This window comes from Calypte anna, chromosome 2, assembly GCF_003957555.1.
Source record: "Calypte anna isolate BGI_N300 chromosome 2, bCalAnn1_v1.p, whole genome shotgun sequence".
Classification (NCBI taxonomy): domain Eukaryota; kingdom Metazoa; phylum Chordata; class Aves; order Apodiformes; family Trochilidae; genus Calypte; species Calypte anna.
Genome location: NC_044245.1, coordinates 94,963,414 through 94,976,652, shown reverse-complemented (window position 1 = coordinate 94,976,652; position 13,239 = coordinate 94,963,414). Strand labels below are relative to the sequence as shown.

Sequence of the window (13,239 nt, the reverse complement as noted above, 5' to 3'; positions counted from 1 at the left end):
GAAATGTTGAATTAAATTTATAAGTTGTAAATAGTCTTCAGGAGACAGGTGAAATAATTTTTAAAGATTTGTTTTGATTGATATATTTACGTTAACTTAAATACAGAAATAAATCTGATGGTGTACCTATTTCAAGAAGAGGAGAAAATTTAAAAATTATATCCTTGATTTTCCCCAGGGAAATGCTCTCTGAGTTAGATGATTCAGAAAAGGGTAGAGAAGTCCGTTGTTTTTTTCCAAGGTATAGTAAAAAAGACAAAGGAGAAGAGTATCTAGGATAAACTCTGAAACAGTAGATCTCTGTATATTAAATTCTAGTTTAACCTGTAATAACTTATTTAGCAAAGATCTACTTATCAGTATATGAACAATAGATTAAACTGATGTTTATGTGTCTGTTTTCTTGGCTTGGTTTCAAGCTTTTTATCTGAAATATCCACAGCCTGGCATATAAAATGGTCTCTAGAGAAAGTGTTTCTTTCAGTAGCTTATCCAAGTTTTTTTGAACACAGAAATATTTTCACAAACATCTGTTCGTGGGAGTAAGCATTCTGTCATCGCCAATTACCATTGACCAGTACTATATTTTTTATACTGGTAAAAAAGGAGAAAAAGCAAATTTATAGCTAATAATGCTCTAGCATTTAGTAAGAACAAGTTAATGTGCTGCTACATTATCATCTTTTCTATGCTATACAGGTAGAAAAGGTCTTTAGAACCATATGTTTATATTTTAAAATCTCAAGCTAAAAATAAAATTGACAGTATTTAAAGGTTGTGGGTTTGGTTTTGGTTTTTTGTTTGTATCTTTTTCCTAAGGATAGTACTTTAATAAAATAGAAATTGTATTTTCTCTGTGAAGGCTCCCGATGCTATCTTCTGCACTAGAGCAGTTCTTACCTTAACTTATAGGAGCAATTTTATTTTTTTTTTCACTCTTTCAAAGCATTAATGTGTGTATATGAACACTGCATTAGTGTTGGTCAGATCAGAAAGAACCTAAACACCTCAGATCATTAATAATAATATAACTTTCAGTCCACCGATTTAGCTTTGAGATATTGAACCACAGTCAAAATTGTTCCCTTTACTGGAATAATGTTTTTCAGAATGCATACTGATGCCTGTTGCCTCAAGACTATAATTTACCTTTTGGGTGAATAAATTATGAATTATCTGTATATTGAAGTTATATTATTACAGGAAAATTGCAGGAAATTCTCTGTATCAATAAACTGAATTCTCAAGTGTCCCCAGAGGTTGAATTCCTGTTGTAAAGATTTTGAACTTTCTTTAATGGAGAAAATGTTTCTACAAGCTTAAGTAGCTTCCAGTGATTATCTGCACCATTGAAAAATGAAATTAAATATATGGCTATAAATGAGCAGGAAAGACATTAGCTGTAGACAGGAATAATTTTGTTGACAATTATCAAGACAACAACAGAAGTAATTACAATAGATTGATCTGGAGCAAAATATCTGCCACATATCAGTGTATGTTAATACTCAAAAATGAAATAATCTTTAGGTGGATACTGTTTCTAAAAGGTGGAGGGGGGGGATTAACTATGTTATAACTTGAGTTTATACAGAAAAAATAGCTTTTTTAAAATCATCATTACGATTCTGAATGACAAATCCCAAGGAGATAATGATTAGCCTGCAGTAAATGATCCAGACCCTGAATACCAGACTCTGAAAATGTGGGTTTCTAGGCACACCCTTTCAGAGTACCACCGCATACATCCTGCTGGGTCTCCTGAAATTAAGTTTTCCACTCTGAATCTTCAGACATAATTGATCCTTCAGTGATGATCCTTCCAGACATCCCCTGAAGAAATTACATGCTCCACTGTATCATTGTGATTTGCTAGATCCTTCAGTTTACAGATAGAACTTTATATTCTGTGAAGCCAGAGATACAAAAATATATTCTGTGAAGCCAGAGGTACAGATAAATTGTCGTTCCTTCTAGACAGAGAAAGCATAAGTTATACAGGTATATCCAAAGTGGTTGTCAGGATGCACAATCCTCCATTTTTTTTTATTTTCTTGTCTTGTTTTTCCCTCAAATCTATAGTGCATGAGAGGCAGAGCTCTCTTTAATAACATTTACATTCATCCTTTCAGGTTTCAGTGTCATAGCTCTTCTACACACAGCCTCTTGCCATGCAATTCACAGTTTTGGTAACATGAAGTCCCCTGGACTGGTAAAACTTGCTCTTGAGGCTGTAGACTTCTACTGTTGATGAGACTCCTCCTTGAATTGGGGATTAGGAGATTAATGACTCCTTGTTGCTAATTCTCTGCTGGGTTTCTCAGGTTCTGTTTTATCCTCTTTCTGGATATTTTATCCAATATGCATGTTAAATGACCAAAAAGAAACATGATTGTGAAGGGTTTTTAGATTTCAAGCATATGCTAACCCATTATTATCAACAAAGAAGAAAATAAAATTCTGGCAGCATCAAAAAAAGCTGTAGATAAATAGGAACATATTATTGTGTCCTAATAGTAACCTCTGCTAACAAACCTATATATCCAAATACATTTTTGCAGCTTTTTCCTGAGCATTCACAGAACTGTTGTATGTAACATAGTTTAAAGGATAGTAGAAGGTTGTGGTAACCCTTGAAAGAGTATCTGCATGCCACCATTAGTTGAATTTAGAGTTTTGAGATATCTATCACCTATGGTTATGTGTGACCTTCCATTTCTGTTTGCTTTGGTTTTTAGCTCCAGACCAGTCTGTCTGAACCAATGACATTATCCAAGTCGATCTCACTTCCTCGTAGTGCATATTGGCATCATATCACCCGGCAGAACAGCGTTGGAGAAATCTACAGTTTACAAGGCAAGTTGCTTATAAAAACAGATGATGTCCATTAGCTTCTTTCCATTTGACCAGGATTCACCCCAAGCTGCTTTTTATTTGCACTGGCTGGTTTCTCTTCATTCATTTCATCAGTTGTCAGGAACCTCAGCGGGATCCCCAAATTTACATAAACCAAGTTTCTTTTAGTTATTTTGTAACCTAATGGTAAAACTTATTCCTAGAATAACCACATAAAGGTGGGGAGACAATTTGGCTCAATGTAGCTTCTTGGTGTCTAATGAATGTCAGGTTTTTTAAGTATTTTCTTCCAGTAAGATTGTGTATGCATTTGGGCAACCTCAGGGTGCCAAATTAAATCTACATAAAGTGGCTATATGAGTTGTAAGATTAAAACAAAGTAATTTGAGGAATAAGAGCTAGTCTTGGTGAATTTGCTTGGTGAATCATAAGTATAAATTTTTTACTTCACTAATTTACAGGATTACTGTATATACGTATCATCTTTTTCTGTATCCAGTTCTCTTTCATATGTTTAGAATCTAAAATATTTGCTTATAATGCTGTAACTAACATATCTTGATGGCAATGATGATGATTCACTGCTCTTAAGCTGAAATTAATTTTTATCTTTTAGGCAACTGAAAGTACTGCTACATTTTAAATTTAGAATTCAGTTAATAGTATTGTTTTCTCTTCTAAAAAAATAGCTATCATACATATATTCCCTTGCGTTACTTGGAAAAGGCTTAAGGATTTTATTTCACTTGTCTCTTAATAATCAGCCTAAACAATTTACATTTAGATAGGATGTTAGAAATTGCTCACAGACAAGAGGACCCAATGCAAGAAAAATAGTGCATGTTCTTATAAAAAAAATGTGAAATGCAGTATATAGATGAAAGACATGAAGTTGTTTTTTTTTGTAAATTATTACAGAATTAAAATCAGCAGGTGAGCTGCAACTTCAGTGGGTACCTCTTTAAAGGGTACAGCCTTTGTTTCCCATCATCCCCCATACAATAAAGTGAATTTCTAATCATATTTTTACTCTTAGATTTAAAAAATAGTAATAGAAAAAAGAAAATAGCCTTCCAGAAGTTGTTTGTGAAAATACTTTTGCTTGCAGATCATCTTAAAAATATTGATCTTATCACTGATATTGTCTCATGAACAGAATAAGAATGCAAAAAAAATTTTGGTTTTTTGTATTAGAGTTTCTCTTATGTTCTTGATGCACCTTTCCTTTGGAAAAAAATTAGTAAGCATGTTATGAGCTATAGGAAGTGACATAAATATATTTCATGTTGTTCTTTCTCTGCAATCTTCTGTTAAATAGTCTTTGTGATAAAGGAAAGCAGTAATTGATAAATCATTTACTAGTTTAATATCTGTACCAACTAGCTTTGAGCATTTTTAAAAATATAAGAATTTTTCTTTTTGGAAGTATACAGATTTTATTCACACTTCGACTGAAACGTGGGACTATTAATTATTTCAGGACTTATAATCTTCATGTCTCTACATTTATTGTGACAACTGAAACGTGGGAATGCATAGCTGATTTTAGGAGAGACTACTTACATTTTACCAGTGGACTGAGAAATGCATCCAGAGGACAATTTTGTCTCCTGGTTGTAGCTCATCTATGTGCAACAATATTCATTTTCTAAATGCTGCGATGACTAATTAAACGTTACCAATTTATACCAAAGATGAAGGAAGTGCGAAGTACACCATTTCCTCCTAATACATTTTCATACTTACAGTTTTTGCACAGAACAGACCTACTGCTTGTTAAAGTGTGAGCCTAGACATGCTTTGAAGGTGTGTGTGGAAGGTGGGTAGCAAGGAAGCATTGCTTCAGTCCTCAACTTAGTGCTGAGAGGAAGTGAGAGGAGCTGTTGCAGAGGGAAAAATCACTTCCTTCCACTGCCCTCTCCTCTGAGCTTGGCAAGGCACCCTCAGAGAGAAGACTTTTTTTCTTAGAGAATAATCCATCAAACTCAGTTCTGCGTGTGTACTCATGACAAGGCTTTTTAAATGCAAGAAATGAATTTGAAAATTCCACACATTCCTCTCATAAACTCTAAAATGAAATAACCAGAGTGGTGTCTACCTATATACAGATTACTATCAATATCAGTAAAGTAACAGCTGAACTCACTGTTAAGTACAGTGTAAAAGTGCTTCTGTAGTGCCAATTATTTCAAGTTTGCAGTCTGAAGTGACTAGAATTTAATTAATAACAGCTGGTGATGTGTAAGGAGAAATGAATATGTGCTCGTACTACCTTAGATAAATTGGCTCTTTGGGAGTTATTTAGCAGTTGAACGTAACTTAATTAGTAGTGTGAGTTGATCTGATAATGAATGTGCTTCAGAGGAGGAAGGTAGGGGTTCTTTTATTATTGGTTTAAGGGTACATTTCAGATAAGAAAAGGCAATTCAGTAAAAGGGCATTGGGTTTATCATCCTCCATCTGCCCAGAAAACACTCGCATGTAAAGACCTGAAAAGATTAAAACACAGAATATTAGTGCTAAAAGAACTCAAGTTGCAGAAAAGTATCCTAAATGGGCTGATTTCTGTCTTCATGTAGCTTTGAAGAAAGGCTTCTTGTCTTCCTTTCAGTCTTTCGGTTCTTAATTGCACTGCTAATATAGAAGCAGTAATTTAGCTGTCTAATTAATTTTATCAGTAAGAAAAACTTGGTGGTTGGCTCTTATCAGCAGCAACACATCCCTACCGATGTTCACTTAGAATTTTACAGTACACTGCTGCAGGTCTGACAGGTTTCCATCCATGACATGCAGCCACTCAGGAGGCATTGGTGAAGGGTTTCATTGTCTGACACAGGGATGCCCTTTCAGTGCTGTGCATTGTCTCTCCTCTCCATCTGATGGGGCAGGGGACATGTGGCAACCCCCAGCACTGCACAGGGAAAAAGAAAGGGGAAATTGCTGCCATGCAAGGAAACAGCACAAAGTTTTTATAACCATCAGGTTAAACTCCAGTCTAAACTTCTGTGTTGGAGAGATTTTACTTAAAATCCCCACTGGTATGCATTGCTTTACAAATAAATGACAGTGGCTGTTTCTAACATGTACATATTGATAATCCCAATCTTGCCTTTAATTACAATACAATGTAATTACATTACATTATGTTGTTATATTACTTATACACCGTTATTTATGCATACATGAGTAAGACTTAAATAAATTGTACATTTTCATGAATAACAAACAGCTCTATAAAGAATTTGAGCTCAAGAGAAGATAAAAATTCTTTGCTGCGTTATACGTTCCTATGCTTCAAGATTTACAAAACCACAAAAATTACACGCCAAGATTAACCTTGTGAAGAGTAATCATGGTTAAGAAGGAGAAAAATACAAGAATCATATTAGCATGAAAAATGCCAGCTGTATATATACTCATAACTCCTTGTTTATTTTTACTGCCTGGCATAAGGGCTAGCACTGTTTCAGTAGATATTAAAAACTGACAAAGGATGTGTCTTTTTATACAGCAGATGATAAAAGCATTAATACAACATATTTTTTAAATTTTGCATTTGAGGACTTAAATTTGCTTAGAACAAAAGAATTGCAGACAGAGTTTTCCGCTAGCTGTTATTTACTGTTGTATTTCTTGCTCTAGAGAATTTGAATAGTAGAAATTTTAAACAGTCAGTTTGCATTTTATTAGACAAGTAGGGGCAAATCAAATTTTGGTATGGAAACATGCATTAGCTTTTTGTATTGCAGTTATTGAAATCCTTGAGGAAATTATCATCTGAAAATCTAATCACAGTCTGGCCTCTCTCCAAGAATTTCAAAATTAAGAATCCCTTTTAGTCACCTCTGCAGTGTTTTAATCTGGTTTGTATTCCTTATTTGCATTTTGGTTTTGCTGTTCATGCTCAAAGTGGTGAACACCTACCCACATAAGCAATCCTATTCATTTCTGTGATGGCACTCATGTGAAGGAATATATATTTGCATAAGAATTACACCAGTTAAACCTTACATGTTTTCCTCTCAAAGAGAACACTAATGGTTTTTTCAGCAATAAATTGCCTGACAATTTGCTTATCACAAACACTTATTTGCTCAACCACAAATGCTTACCACATTTTTTGTAAACCCATTAAAAAGTAATTCAATAACACTGAAAAGTTATAAGATGCCTGTTAAGAGTGAGAGTCACATTTTTAAATGTTGTGAGGAACTCAGAAATAAAACTACAGTCATTACTCAGACAGGACTTAAGCTGGAAGCACCACATAAGCTTTTAAATACCTGTCAAAACCAAAGCGGTACAGAAATAAAAATTTACTTTAATGAATTCTTTTGGAATTTTGTTGTTGATATACAATTATCTTTTGTATTTCACACTAAAGATGCAAGAAACATAAATCTGCATACGCAAATTAAAACAGAGGGAAACTCTGTCTCCACTCTGGCCCTGGTAAGCAAGCCTGCATTGCCCCTTGTCTTTTGGCATCACTGGGTGGGAGCTCACCCATCTCTTGCTTTTGAATATGTTGTAAATAGAATAAGATGTAGTGTTAGACCATTCAGATAAAAGGTTTTGTACATAAAAGGGGGATGAAATCATAGAGAAATTATTTCTCCCAGCAACATAAGTTTCCAGCCTTTTTAAAGTAGATCTGATGTTAAAAATAATCAGAGAATATTCAAGTTGCTAAATATTTAGCAGGGTCTGAATCATCCTGTTCAATCTCCTTAGGCTAATCCTGCAGGAATTTCCAAAGTGATCTTCTGCAATTTTGTGCAAATTAAAGCGTGTAAAATGAATTGGAGGACATTTGTCATTTCGGCATTTCCATTGTTTGTTCCTGTACCCAGCAACAGAGTACAGAATCCATTTTCTCATCTAATCTTCATGCCAGAATAATGTGAATGACATAAAATGTTAGACTATATCTGTTATATAAACCTGATCACAGTAATGTTTCACTAAGTGTCTACCAGCAGCTAAAGCTGAAATGCTTTATTGCCTGCCACCTTCCCATTTCCTTTGCGGAATCTCATCAAGACTTTCACATTAGTGAAAGAAGCCTATAAAATTTGAAGTATGATAAAGGCCACCTGAAACAAGGTACTTAATGAGTAGAAACTTTGTGAGAGGTACATTATTTAAAATTACTGTGTCTTTTCAAGACGTATGCAGTAAACCTCACCCTTTCTTTTGAGCTCTGAAATTCTGTGCAAAATATTTCATCGTTTCACTGATTTTCAAAAATGGCATGTTGGAAATAGGAGGTGCTTTACTCAAACTGGTAAAGATGAGCCTCATTTTGTTCAACACTGATTGCTACAGTTAATTAAGAACATTACTGACAAGCTCTAAAGAGTGTCTTGGCATATTCTCTTTCATTTTGATAAATGGTTGCTGAGGTAAGAGGTTCTTACAGTTATCAGCCGTGAAGAATGGGGGGGGAAAGCAAAAAGATTAATACGCATATTATATTGTTAAAATCAGAAGTTCTGATTTCATTTAAGCCCTGTATTGTGATGCCCTTTCTCTGAGTAGCCCTGCAGTGAGATCACTTGCCAAGAAGGTTATTCCATGCTACACCCTACAGTGTAGAAGTCACTGTGGTCTCGTTACAATTGAAAGCCTAAACAGTGTAGGAAGAGCAATTAAATATTGTCTGATTGCCTCCTCTCTCCTCCAAAACCCAGCAAAGGTATGTTCTTCAGTGCAAACTACACAAATTTTTAGTTATAAATCTTTTTTTATGTTTTAGCTTAATGACTTCATGAATATGTGATGACACTGTCTTCTCACTCACCGTTCGCATGAGAGGTGAATCAAACTTTGCCCATATTTCAACTTGACTAAAACCAGGAGTTTTTGCTCTGAGTTGGCTTAAGACAAGCTGCACTTATGCCACAGTCATGTGATCTCTATGCTATATCATAAAACTCAAGGACTCTCATGGTGTCATGAAAGCTGCAGTTCAATGAAAGAATGTGTGGTGGAGGAATAGATGTAACCAGCTCCATGGGCACAAACTTCCTGCTGGTATTTCATTGTCTGATTGTTATGTCAGAGAGAAAATTGAAAATTATTATCAAAGGTCAATTTTGTGAAAACTTCTTTTTTTCTATTAAATCTTTTTTCGCCAATAAATCTGCACTGTCTTAGTAAGTATGTTATCACAGGTAGAATCAAGGAGATTCCCAGTTCGTTTTTGTAATTTCAAACAAGGTGAAATATTTCTGTGCTGACAAACTAGGTTTTGAGTCAAATTATTAATCAAAATCATGAACGCATGAAATTGCTTTTAAAACAATTTAGGTTGAGGGCCAGCCTGCGTATTTCTGCAAAAAAATAACTGGGTTAAAAGATGAATTTCCTTTAGTATCTATTTGCAGGAGCTGTTTGTGTTTCTTTCTCTTTCATTAATTATTTTTAAATTAAGTAAAAAAAGAAAAACACTTCTGTAAAGAGTATTGACAAAAATGTTTATGATCTAGAAACAACCTCAGTTTTGAAAATAGCTTATGTAATAGGAAGAATGAGGGGAAGTTAATGACATCATGTTGCCAGCAGTATTCAGGAGACAATCCCAGTCCAAGAATTTCAAGTGCAAATGACTGTGTTTTACTGGAAAAGAGAAAAAAGAACCACCTCCTCTTTGCTTTCTAATGTATATGAGCTATAGTGGCATGATGTAAATATATATTTAACTACTTGTCTGAAGTGACACAAAATGGACCTAACTTCCTGTTAATTGATTATTAAGAAGTTTTAAATATATTTGCTATAAAAAGAGTGTCAGAAGTTTTCAAATACATTAAACTTAGGTTTCTATAAGGTTGTCTTTTATGTATATCTTTCTTTACTAATACTCAACAATATTATGGTTACAATATTTATGGCACATGACATATAGTCTGTTGTTAGTACAGACCTATTTATTTTCATAGTAAGCAAATTTAAGCACAATGGGCACCCTACCTAGTATGTTCAGTTTAATCAAGCTGTAAGATTATATTCGTTATAACTCTTTCTAATGAGTTTTAGCTGTGCAGAGCTGATTAAAAAAAAATTATTCAGTAGAGAAAAAAGAAAAATTTTAAATAAAAATTCCTGGAGCATCTTTCATTCTCTATTTGTTCAAGAAAGCACTTTCATCTTGGTGAAGGCTTATATCCTGCCAACCATTCATTTGATCAAAATGATACATTGTAAGAAACTGAGATAAATTTCACAGAGGTAAGAACTGTGAATAACAATAGGAACTTCCAACCAATTTAGAGGTAACAAGATTTCACCACAGCAAAAGTTTTTCATCTTTTCCAAAGCTGATGTATGCCAACTTGTTTCGAGTTTGAATACTAGAAGTGAGTTTGCTGTTTAGCTGCTGGATATTTGTTTATCCTTGAAATTTTCTTGAAAATGGCTTTTGGGAAAGGATTTTAATCAAAGTTTTGTTGTTCTGAGTATAACAACAAATGAAATATTCTTTTAGAAGGCTGTATAGGAGAAAAGAAAATGCAATACCAGGCTGGGAGAGAGATAAGAAAGAAAGGTATTGGTCGAAACCAGAGTTTCGCAATCTGGAATTTACAGTGTAAATATCAAAGGCTCTGTCCTTCCCTGCCTCTAGCAAAAAGTGTCCATGTGAGGAGTCAGTGCAGAGCAGCAGAGCAGTGTACCTATACCTATACTAGCTGCAGATGGTAGAGGTGAGGCCCTAATGGGAATAAGGCTTTTCATCATTCTGCAGCAAATGCTTTAATTGGAGAGTCAGGATGAAGTGAAAAGACCCTTACTCCTCTCTATAATAACTCAAATACTTATTGCTGTTGTTGATAAGCCAAGTTTGCATGCAGAGCGACTGCACCAGAGTTATTTCCTCTTTCCTGGTAGTGTGCATCACACCATGTAGCATGGGTGGTTGTGTTCCTACCAACATCCTATCCCATTCTGTGTGCAGAAATGCCATCCCTCAGCCCAGCCCACGAAAGTGATGGAAATCCAAGAGCATGCAAGGGAAGGTACAGCTTGTTCCCCTCTCCCAACAGGACTTTTCTGCCCAGGATGTGTTGAGTGAGAATCTAAAGCCATGCTTGGCCTTTTGTTTTCCTTATACTTTCATCTGCACTCAGGGTAGAAATCAGGGTCTTGTCCAACCCACCTCTGTCCCTAAGAATAATCCTTGGTGGGGGCTTCTACTACCAGTAATTTTTTTTTTTTTTTTTTTAATTTTTAATCCATGTTGAGCCCAGTACAGCCATCACAGACTGTTCTCAAAGCTGCTTATTATGAGCTGCACCAAGGTGCCACTTACAGTCACTATTGTCACATCTACTTTGTTAATTGAAAACTTAGCTGAGAATTAGCTAATTGTGCACTCACGTGTTTTCAACCTACAGAAGGCACATGGCTAGTTAGTTATACCACTGTGCTTATCTTTTCTGGGTGAAAAACAATTAGGAGAGGATTTTGATCAGTTGTTTGGTTTCATCTTCCAAGAAAAATACTCTTCCTCTGGCTTGCAACAGTGCTCATTGTTCTTGCATTTCACTAACTAAGGATTTCATTACAATCAGTTTTATTCTTTTCCATACTGTACTTGTGTAAAATTCTTTCATTACTGAATATGGTGCTTATCAATGGAAGTTAGTGAAAACTGTGTGAAACAGGTTTTCATTTTTACTTCATTTTGCCATTTTTACACACACACACACCTGTATAAATAGATAACAATTACAAAATATTTTCTTCCTGAGTTATCTATTATACACATGCCAGAGTAGCATCTCTGTGTGCATACACTTGCCTACTTTTTTGACAAAATAGGAATGAATCTTGCTTTTTAATAAGGGTTCTGCACACACCTGTTTTAGGGTGTCTAACAGACACCTAAAGTTGTCAGATTTCCTAATATCTTGACCATGGACTGATGGCATCAAACAATGAATGCAGGTACCCAAATGTGCTTTCTATCTCTTCTCTTCATGGGTAGACATCCCAGGATTTGGGAATAATCATAAGCAATGTTGTTGCTGAAATTGCATTTTAGACCCTGTTTACATAAGTGTTGAAGTTTAAATTTTAATTTGAAGAAGCCTATTCGCATTGTAATTGTTGTAAATGCAGCATCAATTTAAATTATTCATTATTGACAAATTTTTGTCCATTTGTTTATATCTATTATTCTGTTATAATGTTCCAGGATGTCTCAGCAAGTTTGTAGGCCTTCTGTTTGTGTTATGACAGTCCTATCATCACCAAACCTTTGATGTCACAAACACTGATAGAAAAGATAACCTGTTCTGGATTAGGAAATATAAATGTATTTCATTCATTCATTCATGTCAACTGTATCATTATTCTCCATTCATCAGAGCAGGTATTTAATTCTGAGAAACAGCTCATCCCTTTCACACTTCTTACAGAAACACTTTCCTCTGATGAAGTATGTGCATTTTGGTTTAAGTATCAATCTGTTGTAATTATTTCCTATGAATCTGTTTGTGAAGATTCTTGTTTTTCTCTTAACTGTTACCATTTACTAAATAAACTAACCATTTTTTAAAAAATATATATAGGGGTCAGGGAAGAAAGGACGACACGAAGCCAGGGTGGCTTATACTGAACATTATCTATACCAGTATGTGCTTTTTCAGTCACAATATCTACTACTTTACATTTACTAGTAACGTCTTCTGACTCTCTAGGATATTCATGAGAAGGTCTCTTCTCCATGCTTGTGGCTGCAAAATTTTTGTAACTTCTAGACCATATATCTTCAGTTTATCTAGTATAAAAATGAGGAAAATGGATTTCTCTTGGCTTTCTTTATAATTTTGTACTGTTTTCTTGCCAGCATTATAAAGCAAAGAACTGATACTTCTTATGCTCATGGTATAGACCAACACTAGGGTGTCATAGAATTGAAAAAATACAACAAGAGGCTCAAGATGCCTATTAAAATACTCTGATTACTTTAGCTGTACTTCAAACCTTCTATTGAACTGCAAGAATGAGCCATAAATCTTGCAGTTCTGTTTATTGTGTAATAAGATACCAAAGAAAGGGACAATTGAAGCTGTTATCTTCAAGGTGTGACTTTGGGTTTTTTTGTTTATGCTGCAGTAAATCAGGAATGTTGCCCTAGACATAAATGACATGCTAATACATAATTACTATGAAAAGGGAAAATGTACAAAAAAATTTAATAGTATCAATACTATGAATTTAAGATACTTACTCCTTGTGCTTATTTAAATGTTCAAAACCATGAGAAATGCAAAAGAAAACCTTCATAATGAGACAAGAAAGAGAAGTTAATTTATTGTTAAGGAATTTGTCCTCAGCTGTTGCAAGTCATCCTTGCTCATGAAAAAAAAAAACAAC

At 34.6% G+C, this 13,239-nt stretch overlaps 1 protein-coding gene across 1 annotated transcript in view; it reads left to right on the top strand.

Moving 5' to 3' along the window:
* DOK6 (docking protein 6) overlaps positions 1 to 13,239 on the top strand; it is a 243,745-nt gene that overhangs the window by 202,270 nt on the left and 28,236 nt on the right. The window contains exon 7 of the mRNA XM_030445573.1: positions 2,739 to 2,856. Coding sequence (XP_030301433.1) covers positions 2,739 to 2,856 — 118 coding nt within the window. The remainder of the gene's footprint in view (positions 1 to 2,738; positions 2,857 to 13,239) is intronic.